This window comes from Zootoca vivipara, chromosome 11 (genome assembly GCF_965207765.1).
Source record: "Zootoca vivipara chromosome 11, rZooViv2.hap1.1, whole genome shotgun sequence".
NCBI lineage: Eukaryota > Metazoa > Chordata > Lepidosauria > Squamata > Lacertidae > Zootoca > Zootoca vivipara.
Window position 1 is genome coordinate 40,622,400 of NC_142594.1, and position 20,672 is coordinate 40,643,071.

Consider the following 20,672-nt stretch of genomic DNA (forward strand, 5'->3'; position numbering starts at 1 on the left):
TGAATTCTGCATATAAGTTAAATAAGCAGGGAGACAATATACAACCTTGTCGTACTCCTTTCCCAATTTTGAACCAATCAGTTGTTCCATATCCAGTTCTAACTGTAGCTTCTTGTCCCACATAGAGATTTCTCAGGAGACAGATGAGGTGATCAGGCACTCCCATTTCTTTAAGAACTTGCCAAAGTTTGCTGTGGTCGACACAGTCAAAGGCTTTTGCATAGTCAATGAAGCAGAAGTAGACGTTTTTCTGGAACTCTCTAGCTTTCTCCATAATCCAGCGCATGTTTGGACTTCCGGTTCGTCGCGGCGGTGAGAAGGACGCAGGGACTTCGCGTGCCGAGGTCCCTGGCTTCTCGGAGGGGGGGGAAGTCCGCAGAGCGAGCGGACTCCCCGTAAAAGCATCGGATCGAGAGTTCCGATGACTCAGGCGTCCAGCGGCTGCTCCGTTTGGCGGATCCCCCGCCGCCCGAGAGCTCAATAGAGCGATCGTGAGCCGGTGGGGTTGAACCGCGGGAGCCATTTTGGGCCACATCTTACCTCCGGGAAGCGAAGCTCCGAGTCCTGACCCGGCAAGCGGCGGATTCTTCCGATTTGATACTAAAGATTCCTAAAGAAGTAAGTGGAACTTTGATCGGGATCCTAAATTTGCTGATTGGAAAATAGGAGAGACTTAAAGAAACGGAAGCCGGTCTCTTCCTAATGGGAAACTGGGAGGCGTTTGGAAAAAAAAAAATCCAAAGCTGAATAACGAAAGAATTTGAAACTGTGGTCCTGAGAGGGAAAAAAGACTTTTTGGAACCATCTCAGCCCCCGAGTCCGGCACCCCTTGAGGTACAGCGGCATTAAGGGGAAGAGTGTTTTGACAGCTGTCAAAAGCTGTCAAACTGTCAAAAGACTGGGTGGATTGATTGTATTGCTGTGAACAGGAAAAATTGTTGGTAAAAGTGAAAGAACTATTTAAATTGGAAGTAAGAATGGATTTGGGACTGAGTTAAGAATCAAGAAAAAGAACAGCCAAAATGGAGTCGATCGTCTGAGAGAGGAATTTTTCAGTACCCATTGTTCCCTACCCCCTGTTTATCTGCGGTTACGAGAGGTATGAAAACAAAGCTGTCTCGAGCCTTCCAGGAGACTGTATTGAACTACTTGTTGTCATGGGAAGATTTCTACAAGGAATGGCATCATCCCAACTTACCACCAGTTGAGATTGAAGTCCAAGTCCAGGACTTAGAGGATAATTTAAATTTAAATTTGGAGACTGCTGATTCTGAGACTGTGTGTGAGGAGAAACAATTGGAAGAGGACTTGGACTGTGACAAATTTGTTTGGGATGAAGCAAAATATGACTTCCAAAAGGAGGAAAAACAACCAGAACAAGAAGATGAGAGACTAAGGGACTTAAAGTTTAATGGATTTGAAGATCCTGGAGGGGTTAAAATGTGGAGTGAGGTGTTTGAGGGATGGGAAGGACAGGGGCAGGGGGGGGGGCAAAGGCCTGGAGATGGATTTGGGAAAGAATGGGTGTGGGGTAAAAACTTTAGTTAAAAGGTATTGTTTTGGTTTCTGAAAGACGGTCTTCGAAATCTTGGCATGACAATGGAAATGCTGAACCAATTGGGGGGAAAAGACTTAGGGAGAGGAGATGGAACGTAAAAAAGAAAGGGAAAAAAGTGTTATGTTTCCTTAAGGGAGTATAAGAATGGCTTGGAAAGAATTTTTAAGTTACTGTAAATTATTGCAGGTTAAGTGAGGTGTTTAGGCAGAAAGCTGCCTGCCCCCCTCTCCTTACTCTGAGGCACTCAGTGGCAGGGGGTGCCCAGAGGGGTGAGGAGGAAATGGAACCTTGGAAGTGCTGTACCCTGCAGGCACCTCTTGTGGCAGGAGGGGACCTGTGGGAGGGCAGCATGAAAAAGGAGGAGGATTGAGTTAATATTATAAGATTAAGATTTGAAGCTGAGTTGGAAAATTCGCCACAAGTAATTAGAATTTGCAAGGAAAACCATGAGGAAGACAACCGAGGGAGTCGCAATTAAGATGTCAAAATAATAAGAACTGGGAAGCTTGAACTCTTCCCAATTTTCTTTTTGTTTTTTTTTCTTCTTTCCTTTCTTCTTTTCTCTTTTTTTTCTCTAGGTTTATTAATATGATTATGAAAAAGTTGGGGGATGCAGATCCCCATAACTCCTTCCTCCCTGTTCTCTCAGTGGCAGGGGGGGGATATGGAGGGAGGAGGGAGGGGGGAAGCAGAACTCAACTCACAATTGGACCCCTTTGTTTCCTAAAGCACACGGGCCCTACTGGTGGCAGAAGTGGACCGGTGGGTGGAGGGAAAATGAAGGGACAGTGTTATATTATATGTCTTGTTTGTGTATTTCTTGTTTGAAAAATTAATAAAAATCTTTTTTTTAAAAAAAACATAATCCAGCGCATGTTTGCTATTTGGTCTCTGGTTCCTCTGCCCTTTCGAAATCCAGCTTGCACTTCTGGGAGTTCTCGGTCCACATACTGCCTAAGCCTGCCTTGTAGAATTTTAAGCATAACCTTGCTAGCGTGTGAAATGAGCGCAATTGTGCGGTAGTTGGAGCATTCTTTGGCACTGCCCTTCTTTGGAATTGGGATGTAGACTGATCTTCTCCAATCCTCTGGCCATTGCTGAGTTTTCCAAACTTGCTGGCATATTGGGTGTAGCACCTTAACAGCATCATCTTTTAAAATTTTAAATAGTTCAGCTGGAATATCATCACTTCCACTGGCCTTGTTATTAGCAGTGCTTTCTAAGGCCCATTTGACTTCACTCTCCAAGATGTCTGGCTCAAGGTCAGCAACCACACTACCTGGGGTGTACGAGACCTCCATATCTTTCTGGTATAATTCCTCTGTGTATTCTTGCCACCTCTTCTTGATGTCTTCTGCTTCTGTTAGGTCCTTACCACTTTTGTCCTTGATTATGGTAATCTTTGTACGAAATGTTCCTTTCATATCTCCAATTTTCTTGAACAGATCTCTGGTTTTCCCCATTCTATTGTTTTCCTCTATTTCTTTGCATTGCTCATTTAAGAAGACCCTCTTGTCTCTCCTTGCTGTTTTTTGGAAATCTGCATTCAGTTTCCTGTATCTTTCCCTATCTCCCTTGCATTTTGCTTGCTTCCTCTCCTCCGCTATTTGTAAGGCCTCGTTGGACAGCCATTTTGCTTTCTTGCATTTCCTTTTCCTTGGGATGGTTTTCGTTGCTGCCTCCTGTATAATGTTACGAGCCTCCATCCATAGTTCTTCAGGCACTCTGTCCACCAAATCTAAATCCTTAAACCTGTTCCTCACTTCCACTGTGTATTCATAAGGGATTTGATTCGGATTGTATCTTACTGGCCCAGTGGTTTTTCCTACTTTCTTCAGTTTAAGCTGGAATTTTGCTATAAGAAGCTGATGATCTGAGTTACAGTCAGCTCCAGGTCTTGTTTTTGCTGACTGTATAGAGCTTCTCCATCTTTGGCTGCAGAGAATATAATCAATCTGATTTCGATGCTGCCCATTTGGTGATATCCATGTGTAGAGTCGTCTCTTGTGTTGTTGGAAAAGAGTGTTTGTGATGACCAGCTTGTTCTCTTGACAGAACTCTATTAGCCTTTGCCCTGCTTCATTTTGAACTCCAAGGCCAAACTTGCCAGTTGTTCCTTTTATCTCTTGATTCCCTACTTTAGCATTCCAATCCCCTGTAATGAGAAGAACATCCTTCTTTGGTGTCATTTCTAGAAGGTGTTGTAGGTCTTCATAGAATTGGTCAATTTCACTTTCTTCAGCACCGGTAGTTGGTGCATAAACTTGGATTACCGTGATGTTAAAAGGTCTGCCTTGGATTCGTATCGAGATCATTCTGTCATTTTTGAGATTGCATCCCATTACAGCTTTTGCCACTCTTTTGTTGACTATGAGGGCCACTCCATTTCTACTACAGGATTCTTGCCCACAGTAGTAGATATGATAGTCACCCGAACTGAATTCGCCCATTCCCTTCCATTTCAGTTCACTGATGCCCAGGATGTCGATATTTATTCTTGTCATCTCATTTTTGACCACATCCAGCTTACCTCCATTCATGGTTCTTACATTCCAGGTTCCTATGCAATATTTTTCTTTACAGCATCGGACTTTCCTTTCGCTTCCAGGCATATCCGCAACTGAGCGTCCTTTCGGCTTTGGCCCAGCCGCTTCATCAGCTCTGAATCTACTTGTACTTGTCCTCCGCTCTTCCTCAGTAGCATGTTGGACGCCTTCCGACCTGAGGGGCTCATCTTCCAGCGTCATAACTTTTATAGCATGTTGGACGCCTTCCGACCTGAGGGGCTCATCTTCCAGCGTCATAACTTTTATAGCATGTTGGACGCCTTCCGACCTGAGGGGCTCATCTTCCAGCGTCATAACTTTTATATGCCTGTTGTCTTTGTCCATGGAGTTTTCTTGGCAGGGATACTGGAGTGGCTTGCCAGTTCCTTCTCCAGGTGGATCACGTTTAGTCAAAACTCTCCACTATTACCTGTCCATCTTGGGTGGCCCTGCATGGCATAGCTCATAGCTTCTCTGAGTTATTCAAGCCCCTTCGCCACGACAAGGCATTGATCCATGACCTCCCATAGCTATTATAATTGAATAATCTTGTGTCACCTTAGAGGCTAACAAATGTATTATGGTATGAAGTGGTATGAAGTGATATATTAGTTGGCAAGTATATAAAGGAGCTACTCTCACATAGCTATGCTATCATTCACAATGTGATTTGAAAGACCTTTAAATTAATAGAAAAACTTCTATTGAGAAGAACAGACTTTAGCTCACAGCGAGGTTTTCTGGTCAGGTGCAGCCTGTCCTATTTTGCTTTCTGAGGTGAAAGAGGAAGGTGCTGTGCCCCAGCTGAAGCTTCACTTACTGGGGTTGTGCAGTTGCAGCTTCTGTGTTCCAGTGAGATCTTGTGAGAAGTCTGTGAGATCTTGGGGGAACATAAGAGCCACAGTTGCTTCTCCTTGCTTCTTCACTGGCAGCAGTGGGGGGTGGGCAGCAGGGAGGGCACCCTGGCAGCAAGATCTCATGAGAGCTGCACAAGATATTGTCAGAAGCTGCAGTTTCTTTTGCTTTTTGGGCAGGGGTGGGTGAGATTCCTTCCTCCTAAGGCAGCTGCTGCAGTCCGCCTCAAGAGTAGGCTGGCCCTGCTTCTGCTGTTCATCTATGATCCCATTCTTGTTTTGAAGAATATGACAGAAATCAAAGAAACTTTATATTGGAGGGTAGTATGTGTATATATGTAGGTTAAGCATGAAATATTTGTTAATGATAATATTTTAAATATCTGCTTATAAAGTTATAGAAACTCCTCCCTTGACAGTTTTCACAGCAATTCTAAACAGGTTTTATCCTTCCTCTCAAACCATTCTGCATGTACTCAGAATGAACCTTCACTAAGACTGGATCACTTGGTCACTTGAGTTTCTTATTGGCCTAAAATACACATGTGTATGGAATCCAGAGTGGTAGAGCAGATGTTTTACATCCAGAAGGTTCCAAATCTCTCTGTAGTAAATATTTATTTCAATATTACATACAGATTACTAATATTTTTTTTTTCTGGCAGTGCATCTGCCCTGAGAACTACTATTCTTTTACTTTAACTTCATCATATAAAAAGCCTGCCACAGTTATTGCACATCATTGTAGTTGTGTGCTCCGAAACATGTTGTATGCCTTTCTGGACTACTTTTGTGTCTATTTCATGTCATTACCTTGACAACTAATGACAACTAATATATATAAGGCAAAAACCAAAATATCTCTTCATATATTTTGCTAGCAGCCTGCTGAATCTTTGTCCTGAACTCTGCTTGTAACTGTTAATTATCAATCAATCAAGCTTTATTACGGCCATATACCAGCTATTAAAATAAAAATGCTTTACAAGGCTATGGGAGTTGTCATTCGGGGTGGCTATAAGTCTATGAGTTTGAAGGGGCTATGTTTCCAGAGGGCGGGTCCAGCTGGCTTTTCCCCTGGTGCTGCTCAAAGTTCTCAGTTTCGTACCTGAGCGAAGGAACTACTTCCCACAGTCCAATACCGAGTTTGCTATTGCAGTGGCTGTCTTGTTCTGTGGGGGAAGACTGGTCCTGCAGATCTGCGTGCAGAATCTGGCTACCGTCCGAGTTAACTTTTGCTCCTTTCCTAATACGGTAGTAGGGCCTTTAGTTTGGCCTTATCTGGGAGGTTGGCCAGGCTCTCCAGAATGGGGGCGATGGTATCTCTGTGTGCCTTATCGAACAGAGGGCATCTAAAAAAAAAGATGTTCGGGGCTGCCTACCTCCCCCAATGGGCAGGAGCAGAGTCTCTGCTCGTATGGGATCTTTCTGAAGGAGCCTAACAGCACTGGCGAGGGCAATGCCGAGCTTCGGGCGAGCGCTGTTAATTAGCATAAATTTATTTTATAAAATTTATACGCTGCTTGATTGTTTTAAAATCCTCAAGCAGTTTTCCTGATTTTTTTCTGATTTGTGTACTTTGTGCAGTTCCCAATATGAGAATACACTAACATAGATAACAGGTGAAGCCTTTTATTTGGAAGTTAGGAGGCACCAGCTCCCCTCCCTTGCCTCCATGGAATGAATGCCTTGGGAGCTCAGGGAGATGGCATAATAGTACAGTACTTATGATACTCATTGGGATTCTATTTATCTGCCATGCTGTTTAACACCTATATGAAATTACTGAGGCAAATAGTCTGATGATTTGAATTGTGATGCCGTCAGTATGTTACCCATAACCAGCGCTCTTTCTCAGTTGCATATGAGCCCAGGGTTAGATCAGGGCAAATAAGCTGAAGTTCAATGCTGTTAAGATGGAAGCTCAATTTTGGAGGATTCAGGACAGGAAAAGGAAATACTTTCACACAGTGCATAACTATGGAATTAGCATCTACTGGAGGTGGTGATGTCCACCAACTTGCATTGCTTTAAAAGAAAATTAGATAAATCAATGAAAGATAAGACTGTTATTGGCTGCCAGCCACAATTGCTGTGTTATACCTCTGTGGTTGGAGGCAGCATCCTTCTGAATACTAGTTGCTGGAAACTAAATGAGAGGAGAATGCTTTTGCACTCGGGTCCCGCTGCAGCCTTCCCAGAGGCATCAAGTTGGCCATTATGAGAACAGGATGCTGAACTAGATGGGCCATTGGCCTGGTTATGCAGGCTCTTACTATGTTCTTAGTTACTGTTGGTAGATGTTTCAATGGTTCTGAGAAGTGGGGTTGATCATTTCTGTTGCAGTTAGTGAACAGATTTATAGCTCAGGCCCAAGGTGTAAGCCTGTTCAGTATTTAAGATTATATATTCAGAGACCTCTCTCCAAAGAGAGAGAATTATTTAAGTGATGCTATTCTGTTTTAGGAATACCATCCTGAGAAAGTTGGGAAGTACTTTGATTATTATTGTTTCAGTACAAAGTTGTTTCCATTATATTTATCAAGCTTTTAACTGAGTTTTAGTAGAATCCTTGCTGCTTTGTTTTGAGCAATTGATTTTATTGTGATTTTATTATATGATTCCTTTCTGATTTCAGTCTCCTACTTGTGACTGTTGTTTCTGTATGTGTGTTTTAATGTGCCCACCATTCTTTAAAAAGTAGTATTAACTTTTTTGTTCTTTCGATTATCTATTGCTTTGGAAAGTATTAGTGCAAAAGCAACTTGTAAACATGTAAAATAAAAAGTTATCACAGTTATCACAGTTCAAGGACACATTTCAGCCAGTCAAAAGCAGTTGAGGAGAGCATGGAGTAAGGCCACTGAGAAGTGTGACCTAGAAGGAGGCATGATCTCAGGAAAGTCCTCAGGAAAGGTAGAAAGACTTGGAGGTCTGCATTTAGCCCCTGGGCCTAAGGTTCCCAGCCCTTGATGTTCAGCTTACTACTTACAAAGGTAAAAAAGAATGAAGTCAATCTGAACTACGAAACAGTGAGATAAAGGATGGAGTCAAATATTCAGTTATATTTACAGGGATAATTTTCCTTATGCATATGAGGTAAACCTGTGCTGCTACCATGAATAATAAGATTAATGTACCAGTATATACAATGTTACAATTTCCAGAGAGGTATCCATGTTGGTTTATGGAAGTAAAAATCCCCCCTTTAATTTATCATGGTATAAACTGTTGAGGACTACAGCTCATCTCATCAGGTGCATGCCTGTTATCCTGAGTTATCAGTATTATTACACATAGGATTCTTTTTGGAAGGTGGAGGGTTTGCAAACAATGCTCATCCAAATCTACTCTCAGTTTTAACACAATTTTTAAGAATTCTAAATAACTGTTAAGAGTACTGGCAGAATTTTTTATTAAAATTAATCCCGGGTTACTCTTTAGGTCTTAAAAGAATTCCTGAAAATCTTTGAAGAATCCTTCCCCAAATTCCACGAGGAGTGAAATAAAACCAAAACAAGGATGCTGGGTCTTGCTGCTGAATAAAAAAGACGGTTTGAGCTTCAATATGTTCTGCAATCTTATTAAACTTCAAGGAAAAACGCCAATAGAAAAGTTTTGATTCCCACTTTAGCCACTTGTCCTTTAGTCTTCGTCTGTTGGTTCATTCATACTTAAGAATGTATTGGCCACATCCCTCAAATTTAAGTGCCCCAAATGGCTTATGTAACTCCAATACAGAATAAAAGAAGTCAGGTGTAAAGCATTTAGCATGATTGTGAAGACAAATGGGTAGTGCTTTTTTCTGGGCGTTCGCAGGGGTATGCATACCCCTAAACATTTTATGAATCTGAGTAGGAAAATGAGAGTACCCCTAAACATTTTTTTATAAAAAAAGCACTGCAAAAGGGTAACAGAAAATGAATTCCAAGGTAACCATGGGTCTGATCTTGAGTGGCACCTAGAACCTGCTGCGATATGTAAGTGTCATTGCGCCAATTGGGAGCAGTGTCTATAATGCTATTAAATTAAATACACCTATACTGTTAAAAAAATCCAACATGGTCAGGCTGATTTCAAAGGAGGAAACTTCCCCCAAATAAGGAGATTGGTAAAAAGGAAGCTGAGAGGAAAAGTCAAGAGGGTCGAATCACTGCAAAACACTTGGGAGTTGTTTAAAAACACAATATAAGAAGCACAACTGTAGTGTACACTGCAGATCAGTCAAGGTACCACGAGGGCCAATAAGATGCCAGCATGGTTATTGAGCAGAGTCAAAGAAGGTATTACAGTGGTACCTCTGGTTAAGAACTTAATTCGTTCTAGAGGTCTATTATTAACCTGAAACTGTTCTTAACCTGAAGCACCACTTTAGCTAATGGGGCCTTCTGCTGCTGCTGCGCCGCCGGAGCACGATTTCTGTTCTCATCATGAAGCAAAGTTCTTAACCCAAGGTACTATTTCTGGGTTAGCGGAGTCTGTAACCTGAAGCATTTGTAACCTGAAGCATTTGTAACCCGAGGTACCTCTGTATAGACAAGAAGGATTCTTTCCAAAAGTGGAAGTGTTGTCCAAATGAAGACAACAAAAAGGAACACAAACTTTGACAAGTTTATAAGGGATGCTAAAAATAATTTGAGGAACACTTTGCTCAAAACATCAAGACCAACAATAAGTTCTTTAAGTATATTGGTAGCAGGAAACCACCTAGGTAGGCACTTGGGCCTTTGGATGACCAGGGAGTCATAGGTGTGCAAAAGGAGGATAAAGAGATTGTGAACAACTGAATGAATTCGTGTCGTCTGTCTTCATGACAGAAGATATAGGCAGATCTCAGTGCCTGAACTACCGTAACTATTGTGGGAGGTGAGCCTGGGGAAATTAAGGCAGATAGTGGTGATGAGAGATGAAGTTTTGGGCTTAATAGACAATGTGAGTATTATTATTTTTTGTAGAGTCAGCAGCCATCCTCTACTCATCCATCCACTTTTGGTGAATTCCCTCAGATGTTTTACAATATTGGGCAACTTCTGCTCTGGCAATCACAAGTTACAGTAGTACTTTGTCTAGGCCTCAGATCCAAGACTGGTGAACTGGATTGCTTGATCTTAGAGGATGGCATTGATACAGTGGACATAACAGAAACCTGGTGGAATGGAGAGACCAAATGGGACATTTTTTTCTGGATATAAACTCTATAGGAGAGACAGGGAAATACATATTGAAGGTGGTGTTTCTCTGTATGTCAAAGAGCATTGAGTCCAGCAAGATAAAAATCCCCAAAGGGGCAGTCTCCTGCACCGAATTTTGTGTGTAGTGGAATAATAATACTGTAGTAGTAGTAGTAGTAGTAGTAGTAGTAGTAGTAGTAGTAATAGTAATAATAATAATAATATAGTTTATTATTTATACCCCACCCATCTGACTGAGTCTCCCCAGCCACTCTGGGTGGCTCCCAATCAAATATTAAAACAATACAGCATTAAATATTAAAAGCTTCCCTAAACAGTGGGACTGGGCACCATGAAGAATCCAGTGCTAGGGATGTGCTATTGTCCCTCTCATCCAAATGCTCAGGGAGATATTGAGATGAGGAATCAAATCAAGGAAGCATTATAAAGAGTAAATGTTGTAATGGGTGACTTCAACTACCCTCACATAGACTGGCTACATATGTGTTCCAGTCATGACAAAAAGGTAGAATTTCTAGATACCATAAATGACTGTGTCCTAGAACAGTCATGGAAACAACCAGAAGAGTTATTGACCCGGAACCCGGGTTAAAGACCCAGTTTGGCACCCCATCCCTGGATGCGTGTTTGCGTACATGCACATACCAACAAACACCTCAACAAATGTATTCGTAAAGGGCATAAAAAGTAGCAATATATTATTTGAATGCAAAGGAATCCTAAGAAGTATTTTGACTGTATGACCAAAGGGGAAATGAGCATCTCTTCCAGTAAAAGCAAATTGTGCAGCAATTGTCTATTTGAGGTCAGGTTTTGAATTGGATTTTTTTGACCACAGGATCATTAAAAGACTGCATTTCCATAAGATCAGCCAAGACCCTCTGGTTTCTTTTTAAAATGCTTTTCTCTCTCTCTTTGAGGCTTTTTGTCACCCACCCCTCTTCTTGGTTCTGTGCAAACCCTTTCAATGAGTTTTGACGTGTAAATTAACTCCCAAGTAAACTTTAACAAGATTCCTTTCAATTTTATTTTTATTTGATTACTCATTTTAGGAAGTGATAATTTTGAAGTCATTTTAGGTTCCATGTATAGTGAATAACTGCTTTTTGCAAGTCTAAAGTAGAAAGTGCCCTTCCATTACAATCCTAATGCAGAGCTTGTCAGGGAACTGCCTCAGGCACGGAAAATGCTCACATACTCCTTACTTTCCTGTGGGTAGATCATGTATAGTCTGTAAAATGACTCAAGTTTAGCTATTTAAACTCATTAAAAGTTCATTTTTTTAAAAAAAATATTAAGATTTTCTGATACATATAAGGATCACACTTAACATTCACAAGAAAATACCATACAAATGAGAGAAAATTAAAAAAGAAAAAAATTAAAGAGAAACAAAAAGGAAAACGGGAAAAAGAAAAAATATATAGAAAACAAATCTTATACTTATGACTTATTAATAACTTCGACTTCCTCGACCCTCCCTCTCCGAGTCTAATTTAAATCCCACAAATACAGCTATTCATACTTAAACAGAAAATAAAAAATAAAAAGGAGAACATTTCAATATCATTCTTGATAGCATTCTAATTTTTACCATTAATCTCATAACTAACTTCATATTTTTAATCCCTTTAGCCTATAATTCCCCCCCATAAGTACTCCATTCCTTCCTTTACTATTTTCACTATCCCTTTTAACATCAGATAAAAACTTTTTTCATCCCTCCTTCCCCTGCTTGCCAATTCTCCAGATGCCTAGACAAGTTCCATTAATACCTTTCCAGTTCCAGACCGTCTCAATCCGTCCACTTAATACATTCACCCATTTTCTCACCCCACACCAGCTTTGATCCAATTCAGCCCACCCCCTCCCTCACCATGCACTGCTGTCTAACTGATTCTTTAATCCATACTCACCGCCATCCTTTCTTTAATTTCCCATACAGATATTTCCCCTGTTTATCTCCCCCAAATGGTTGGCTTATTTCCTGGATTTTGCTTCCCATCTCTCACTTGGGAAGCATCCTTCCAGATCTTCTTGTCAGGAGCCCCTAATATCACCCATAGTTCCTGTGTAGCCCTGCTCACTGGCTGCACACAGTTCAAATCCTTCGCCTGCTGTTGATTTTCAACTTTGTTGGGTTGATTAAGTCCTTCAAAATCCTTTTCTTCTTCCTCATTAAAAGTTCTGAAGGGGTCATAGAATCATAGAATTGTAGAGTTGGAAGGGACCAAAAGAGTCATCTAGCCCAATTGACATTCTTCCTCAGCTTCCTGCCCCTCCCTCCACCCCTCCAGAATTTCTTTCTCACACAGTAGCAAACCCACAGGGGATCCTATCTTCTGCTTCACTAGGGAGCACCATACAGCCTCTCCAGATTTTCCAGCTCTCCCTCTCCCTACATCGTGTTGTAAGTGCGCCTTCTTCAGCTTCATGGGAAAGGGGAAGGATGGAGCTTTCTTTCTGGCTGAAGCCCAGACATGCTGGGAGTCTGGGAACCTCAATGATGCCCCCCTGGAGGCTTCACCTGGGGCAGAAACCCTGGCTAGACCCCGCCCCCAGCTATGGCTCTGCCTAGTCTTGAGTGGTGCCCAGGACCTAGCGCGAGATGTAAGCGTTGTCAAGTCAAATGGAAGCAGTGACTATAGTGTTATTAAATTAAATGACCAATTGCCAAGAAAATCCAACATGGTCACATTTGATTTATAAAGAAGAAACCTCCCCCAAATGATGGGATGGGTAAAAAGTATAAGAAGATTGTGGAATTGCTTCTCTCATGTTTGTCTTTTCTTTTCATCAATATACATTTATGGCTATTTAGTTTTAGTCCTGTGGCCTGTGCTCATTCAAGAACTTGCAGCTATTCGTTATGCTGCTCTATAGAACTACCACAAATGAGAGTGCCATTTATATATATATCATAATACTAGTACATTCCATTAAGAAAGTGTTATATAGCCCTGTGATCAATCACAGTGCAAAAAGATCTGCACCAGCAGTTGTACCGGTAACTTCCAGGAGGCTGGAAAAGAAGACTTGCATTCCCCTGAAGGTTGCCCTCCCCAGCATTTCACTTTTGCTGCTGTTACCGGTAGTAGCCTCTGGAGGAAAGAAGAGGGGTCAGCGTAGTCATTTAGCCCAGGCGTAGGCAAACTTGGCTCTCCAAATGTTTTTGGCCTACAGTTCCCATGATCCCTAGCTAGCAGGACCAGTGGTCAGGGATGATGGGAATTGTAGTCCCAAAACATCTGGAGGGCCGAGTTTGCCTATGCCTGATCTAGCCTGATGAGTGTCCCCTTTGAACTGTATTTAATCCAAGTCCCTAAGGCTGCTTGAAGTGTAGCAAGACCAGAACCTGGAACCCCTAATGCTCTGTATTCTGACTTTTGATTGATTGTTGTAAACTGCTTTGGGCATAACTCACTGTGACAAGGTGGCATCTAAATAAACTCAATCAATGAGAGGTAGAGTTGATTTGAAATGGCAAACTGGAGAAACAGTAGTACCCAAAATGTATATTAGATGCGTATAAACATGAGTTCCTATTGTCCAGTGGTAATTGCCAGAATCCAGCTTTGGCATTTAAAGTGGGGAAGTATTTTGCTCTTGCTACATTTTTTAAAATGTGCTAATTGGGAGGGAGAAATGTTCCCATCTAATGTACTTATAAAGTTGATTTGGCTCCAGGCATAAACCAAGTGACCCATCTTCCTTCTGTTAGTACATAAATAATGAACTGCTTTTGAGGGATTGTCTACTTTTTCTCAAAACTCCAGCCATTTGAATTTTTGTCTAAATATCTGTTAAGGAACTTTGCAAGGGATTCCACTGCTTTATTTGGCTTTATTACAGGTACTTACATTTTATACCCTGTGTCTACCTTGCATATACTCTCAAAGAAATCAAGCTATTATGTATCAATGTGCAGGCCTTTTGCCTTGCTTACTAGATCCAGTCTTTTAGTTTAGTCCAGAGCATGCCACATTTCTGGTCCTAGAACTGGCTCTGTGTTTTCCTATGATCACAAATGGAATGATATTGGCTTCATTTTAGGATATAATCTCCAACTCACCAACATCTCTGTCTGGGATTGTTGCCTTCATTTTTAAATAACCATGCCAGTTAAAAAGATAATAAACGATTTTGCTCAAAGATCACATTTACCCGAGTTCCAGTATCCAATTTGTATTGCACCACAGTTTCACTGTAACATTCTCTGTGACATAGCTAATAGAGCTGAGTGGAGATACAAACACCACTGGAATAAATACAGTACTGTTGTTGTGAACTGAATCACTTTCATTAAATGAAAGGAATGACCACCAATTATATATATAGATTGGGCATAAAATAATGTGTAGAGCAAATATAGGTAAAGGTAAAGGGACCCCTGACTGTTAGGTCAAGTCGTGAACTCGGGTTGCAGCGCTCATCTTGCTTTACTGGCCGAGGGAGCCGGGGTTGGTCCACAGACAGCTTCCGGGTCATGTGGTCAGCATGACTAAGCCGCTTCTGGTGAACCAGAAACACCGTTTACCTTCCCACCGGAGCGGTACCTATTTATCTACTTGCACTTGATTTGCTTTCGAACTGCTAGGTGGGCAGGAGCTGGGACTGAGTAATGGGAGCTCACCCCGTCGCGGGTATTCGAACCGCCGAACTTCTGATTGGCAAGCCCTAGGCTGTGTGGTTTAGATCACAGCGCCACCCACGTCCCTTAGAGCAAATATAGTGCAGGGGAATTCTTGCTTACACGGGGGTTCCGTTCCCAGTTGCCATGTTCATCAATAGGATGTGCACAAGTATTTTCCATCCTGTTCTGCCTCTGTCTTGTCCTGCCTCTGTCCCACTCCATTCCTCCTCCTTTTGGTGCAGGAAACTGTAAAAGGTAAAGGTAAAGGGACCCCTGACCATTAGATCCAGTCGCGGACCACTCTGGGGTTGCGGTGCTTATCTTGCTTTACTGGCCGAGGGAGCCGGCAGAAAGCTTTCAGGTCATGTGGCCAGCATGACTAAGCAGCTTCTGGCGAACCAGAGCAGCGCATGGAAACACCGTTTACCTTCCTGCCAGAGTGGTACCTATTTATCTACTTGCACTTTGACTTGTGCTTTCGAACTGCTAGGTTGGCAGGAGCAGGGACCGAGCAATGGGAGCTCACCCTGTCGCGGGGATTCGAACCGCCGACCTTCTGATCGGCAAGCCCTAGGTTCTGTGGTTTAACCCACAGCGCCACCCGTGTCCCCTGCAGGAAACTGTACATGTGTGCTAAACACCTGTGAGTGGGGAGGTGCCTGTACATTTATTTATTATACAGCTGTTAAAACTAAGAACATTGTTAGCTTTTCAGCTTATTCTCTCACAATATACAACTCTGTGCCCTTGTTCTCACATGGCAATAAGCCAAGTCTTGGCTTAGCATGAATGTGAAAATGTGTAGCCTGCAAGAAAGGAGTTGGCAGCCACTTTGCTACACCCTGGTCTTTTTTGCTGCCACACTGCACTGAGCCGAAGTAAGGTTTGGCTTGGCCTGTCATTCATAGTTAATTGTAGTTAAACTCTTTCTCTCCAGACTAACCATCAGATGTAACCAAGGTTTGTTGTTGGTTACAACTAATGGTTGGTCTGGACAGAGCTGAACCATGAGCCTTTGTTTGGATGACTGGCTAAGCGAAATCTTGGCTTAGCTTGGCATGCCAGCAAAAAAGGACTGTGGAGGAGAAGAATGACAGCAAACTCCTTTCCAGGACACTGCACATTCACTCAAAGGCAAGGTTTGCTTTAGCATGATATGTGTACCAGGCCTATAGTTGACAAAGACATACAAGTTTACTGGTTCCATTTAACTTTATTTGGGCGGCGGCAGGCGGGAATATATAACAGCTATTTTAAAGCTTTCTTAGCTGACAATCCCTATGTTTTAAATCTTAAAGTGCGGAGAAAAAAACATATGACAGTCCTGTTTCAAAACTCCCACCATCACCTCCAATTGAAGAAAAGCGGTTGCCTGCTTTAACAAAAGTTGTGGAAGAAACTGTGTCAGAAACCTTAGATAAGTCTCCTGAGGAAGTGCTTCCACCTGACTCAAAAAAAAGAAAAACCACCTCTCCTGAACTTAACGTCCCAGAAGAGACAACAAGTTTGCCCACGAGTGAGCAGGAAGCTTCATCGCTTCTTTCAGAAATCAAAATGGAAGATGCAGCTCAACCTAAGACTATTATGAGAGATACTGAAAGGATACCAGCAGCTATCAGTCCAGAACAGGTACAAACAGCTGCTACTACAGCAAATGAGAAGAATACTTTATATCAAAGAGGACATGGTGTAGTATCATTATTTTCTGAAATAATTTAATATAGTTGGCTATATTCATATATTGGTAAAAATAGTTATATATGAGCAGCGGATACTGTTACTATGTACATAAAATATTAGAATATAAACAATACATTTAATTATAGTTCTGAGAATATTACGTTAGCATTTCAGAATGCCTGTGTACTAATGTAATGTTAATACATTCATGTTTATTATTTGATAATTGAAACAACAGGTAAGATCTTAAATCTGTGAAATACTGATGACTGATTAGAAATTATAGGAAAACTTTCATATCACCTGACATTTAAACACATAATGAAAAGTGCACATGAATTGGTGAGTGTTGAGTAAATTAGCAATGAGACACTAATAGTCCAGTCCAAACCCAAGATCCTCCAGGATGAGAGAGTTTGGATCTAGGTCTGCTGGGACTATGCTGGAGTTAGGTTCCTCACTCCAGCTCAGCCAGGACTCAGTTGATGTAAGTTATGTTGGTGTAAGTCCCCCCAAAGGTGTGCAAATTCCTCTCAACTTGGTCATGTGACCTGGTAACCTGTTGAAATGACATTGGCAAAAAGGGGATGTCAAATTCTTTACTAGAAGTCACTGGAGGTGGCCCAGTCTTCAAAATTCACCCCAACACTCACCTACTGGTTACACCCAAACATAGGGCTGCCATATATTAAGAGCAAAAAAGAGGCCAGCCTGAGCTGCTGCCAGCCCAAGCTGGGGAAAGAGGTATGTGGGGGCTCCCACAAACCTCTTTCCCAGCTTGGGCTGGCAGTGGCCATGACGTGCAGAGCAGCCTGCACCCAAGCCACCCAAACCAGAGCCAACCCCCCCCCCCCACCTGAGCATTTCCTTTTAAATGTAAAAATCTGCCCGGGTGGGCATGTTGGCCTCCAAAAAGAGTACATGTCCAGGTTTTCCTGGATGTATGGCAACCCTACCCAAACTGAGAGTGCTCTCTGAAACAGATGTGACAACAATTCCTTCTCATAAAATTAACTTATCTCAGAGGCATTCCAAGAAAGCTGAACAATGGGATGTTTTCTCCTTTCTATTTCCCCCCCACTGTTTTCCATAGGCTTCCACTTTACAAAAAGAAATCCCACAAACGGACATAGATTCTTCAGGTATTGAAGGTAATTCTTCTCTTCTGTAATTAAAAATAATAATGGTTAAGGCATGCAATAACATTGTATACGGATTTTTTGGAGAACAGGAGAATTGGTGTAGAAAAAATATTTCGGTACAGACTTTCCTAAATAAGTTTTTATAAAGTTTAATTTATATATGACATTTTATACCACCCATCATAGTATATATCCCAGGATGGTACATAGCTGTTCTACAGCTCAAACCTAGGCATGTTTACTCAGAGATAAATTCTACTGTGCTAGTTCCAGTGTAAACAGGATCTTAGTGTTTCATTTGTTATTTATTCCATTTAGACTTTTGTAACTTTATACAAGTGGTGCCTCAGTTTATTTTCCTGTCCTCTTCCTCTGCAGTCATGTCTTTTAGATCATGTGTACATTTACAGACTACTTATACTGCAGCTCCTATATAAAACACTCAGGGAATCTTTTTAGCTGAAGAGTGGAATAAAATAATGATTTTTTAAACCCCCCTTTTAAATGAGATTCTGCAGGACAATGAAACTTCTCCCCTCCTTCATTTGCACCCTCTTTGAATCTGCTCTGGAGGTTAGGAGAACCCCCAGAACAGTGTGTGAGGAGAGGGGAGATAATACTGCCAGGCAAACTATGCTGAATACAACCCCTTATGTTTCTGAATGCATGGGAAACACTGTTTTATTAGAAACTGTAACTGTTCCTGCCCTGTAGAGACATAATATTGCCAATATTTCTCCTTGCCCTTACATACACAACAACAAAACCCCTTTGTTTTACTTTATAGAGGCTGGAACTAAGAATTTGATTAATAAAAAGATGGATCAGCTTGCAAACAATTTGGCAGAGCTGAAAGGAGTTCCTGAAGCAGAAACTTTAGCCAAACTTTTGCTAGAGCCTGGCAAAGGCATGGGTAAGTACATTCAGATTCCTGAGAATTTAAGGGTACAATATGTGCTTGTACAGAATCAGGCTGTAGATTCAGGCTTGTAGACATCACTGGAGGCCTGCAACTTTATTGGGCTATATCTAAAGGATTAAGTGGGAGTCAGAAGGCATCAGGTACATTACATTCTTTCACCTGCACACGGCACCCTGAAATTAGACCTGTGGTTCCAAGTTTTGGAGGGCCCAGGAGTGCATTTGGAAACGTAAGAAATTGTTGTAGGCATCTCAACATACAAATTTCACAGAAGGAAAATTGGCAATGCTCACGTGTTCTCCAAGCAAACAAACCACAGACAAAATAAAAGGCAACACCTTGCAAAAAACAAAACAAAAAAACCCGAATCCCCCACCTCCTAACCAAACAATAAACAAGATAATATAGTTTCAGGTTTTTTTAAAAAAAACCACACACAGGGGTCTTGGGTGGATTGAAAGGAGGATGCACCACATTGGCTGCCCTAGGATTAGAATGTGGCCCTGATATGGCTGAACATTTGATAATGTTTGGTGTATTTTTTTTTAATAGTTGTGTACTCCTAAAGTAAAGGACAACATCCATAGCTGGGTTATTTTCCCCATCCACTCTAGTAGGCAAGGCCATAGTTCACAGTTTAGTGGTGTGGAAGGCCCCCCTTCTAGTTCTGGTTTTGCCTAGCTTCAGACACCAGGGATTTAGTTTCTATCTCGTGTGTGTGTGTGTGTGTCCCAGTTCCCCTCCACTTTCTTAATAGCTGTACATTTTCTTGTGTATCCTGTCTTTCCTTTTGCTCAGCATTAGGCAGCAGTAGGGGTCAGGAAGAGCTCGTTCCCCATGCTATGGGAAGGTGACAGCCCCAGCCCAAGACTGTTGCTGGATTCCTCAGAAGATGTTACATCTAGGGCACACAAAAATGGAGGATATCCCTTTCAGTGCCCAGTGCCAAATGGCCCCAACCCACTCATAGCAATGGTAACATCCCTCTCATTGCTGTAGAGCCAGCTTCCCTGAATAACCACTTTGAAGAGTAGTAGTCTTCACAATGCTTCAGACAGGCACTGCTTTTATCTGCCTGGGAGGCACCATGGAATCAAACAGGTGTTCATCAAGCTATACTATTATTGTAAAGAGAGATTACATTAGAAAAAATTACGTTGCAAGATTCAGTAATGTACAAATATAATGTAAATAAAGCAAGCTTTTTACATATTTCTCCCTACAAACTGTAGATAGTATAGCCTTCTGTAATTGCCTCTGTTTTATTTGCAACAGATTTGGATGTCACTACCATAGCAACTGGTACAGGAAGGGTTAAGAATGCCTGTTTTCTAAGACTTGTTTTATAATTATATAATTAGCCCATGACAACAGCAGTAGTACTTCATTCTGCCATATTTCCTAATTATTCTGTAATTTGCTTTTGCCAACAAAATAGAATTATTATCAGATGAACAAAGACTTCAGTTACTAAATCAGCTGATACCTCCAGATGGACTCCAGCCACTTGGTAAGTGGAAACCCAGTAATGTAAGGAGCTAATGATTGATTGACAGTGTGGGAGGGGTGTAATTGTATACTGGATGTTTTGGTTTGCACAATTAAGTGGATTAAAGCTCTCTGTCACAGCAGTGCAACAAACCCACTTTTTAACAATGTTTTTTTTAAAAAACACAGTTAATAACAACAATTATTATTTTATTATTTATTATTTATTGAATTTATAACAACAGCAACAAATTAATTTCTCTACTGCCCTTCATCCAAAGATCATAGGGGAGGTTATAATAGAAAAAACACAAAAATATATACCATAATGACAAACAGAAACAATAACCCCTGCCCCCTGTTTAAAAGGCCATAGATTAATTAGTCAAAGGCCAGTTGATGGAGAAAACTTTTTACCTGGCACCTAAAGTTATATAACAATTGCACCAGGTGAACGTCCTTGGGGAGAGCATTCCACAAGCAGAGAGTCACTCCAGAAAAGGCTCATTCTCGAGTTGCCGCGTTCAGGACCTCTTGTGGAGGAGGCACACATAGAAGGACCTCAGATGATGATTGCAGAGTCTGGGTCAGGCATCCTCAAACTGCGCCCCTCCAGATGTTTTGGCCTACAACTCCCATGATCCCTAGCTAAGAGGA

The 20,672-nt window shown here is 41.6% G+C and overlaps 1 protein-coding gene across 1 annotated transcript in view; it reads left to right on the forward strand.

Moving 5' to 3' along the window:
* Positions 1-20,672, forward strand: part of CCDC7 (coiled-coil domain containing 7) — a 172,071-nt gene that overhangs the window by 45,866 nt on the left and 105,533 nt on the right. Inside the window, exons 19-22 of the mRNA XM_088654182.1 lie at positions 16,082-16,412; positions 17,557-17,614; positions 18,393-18,518; positions 19,966-20,037. Coding sequence (XP_088510308.1) covers positions 16,082-16,412; positions 17,557-17,614; positions 18,393-18,518; positions 19,966-20,037 — 587 coding nt within the window. The remainder of the gene's footprint in view (positions 1-16,081; positions 16,413-17,556; positions 17,615-18,392; positions 18,519-19,965; positions 20,038-20,672) is intronic.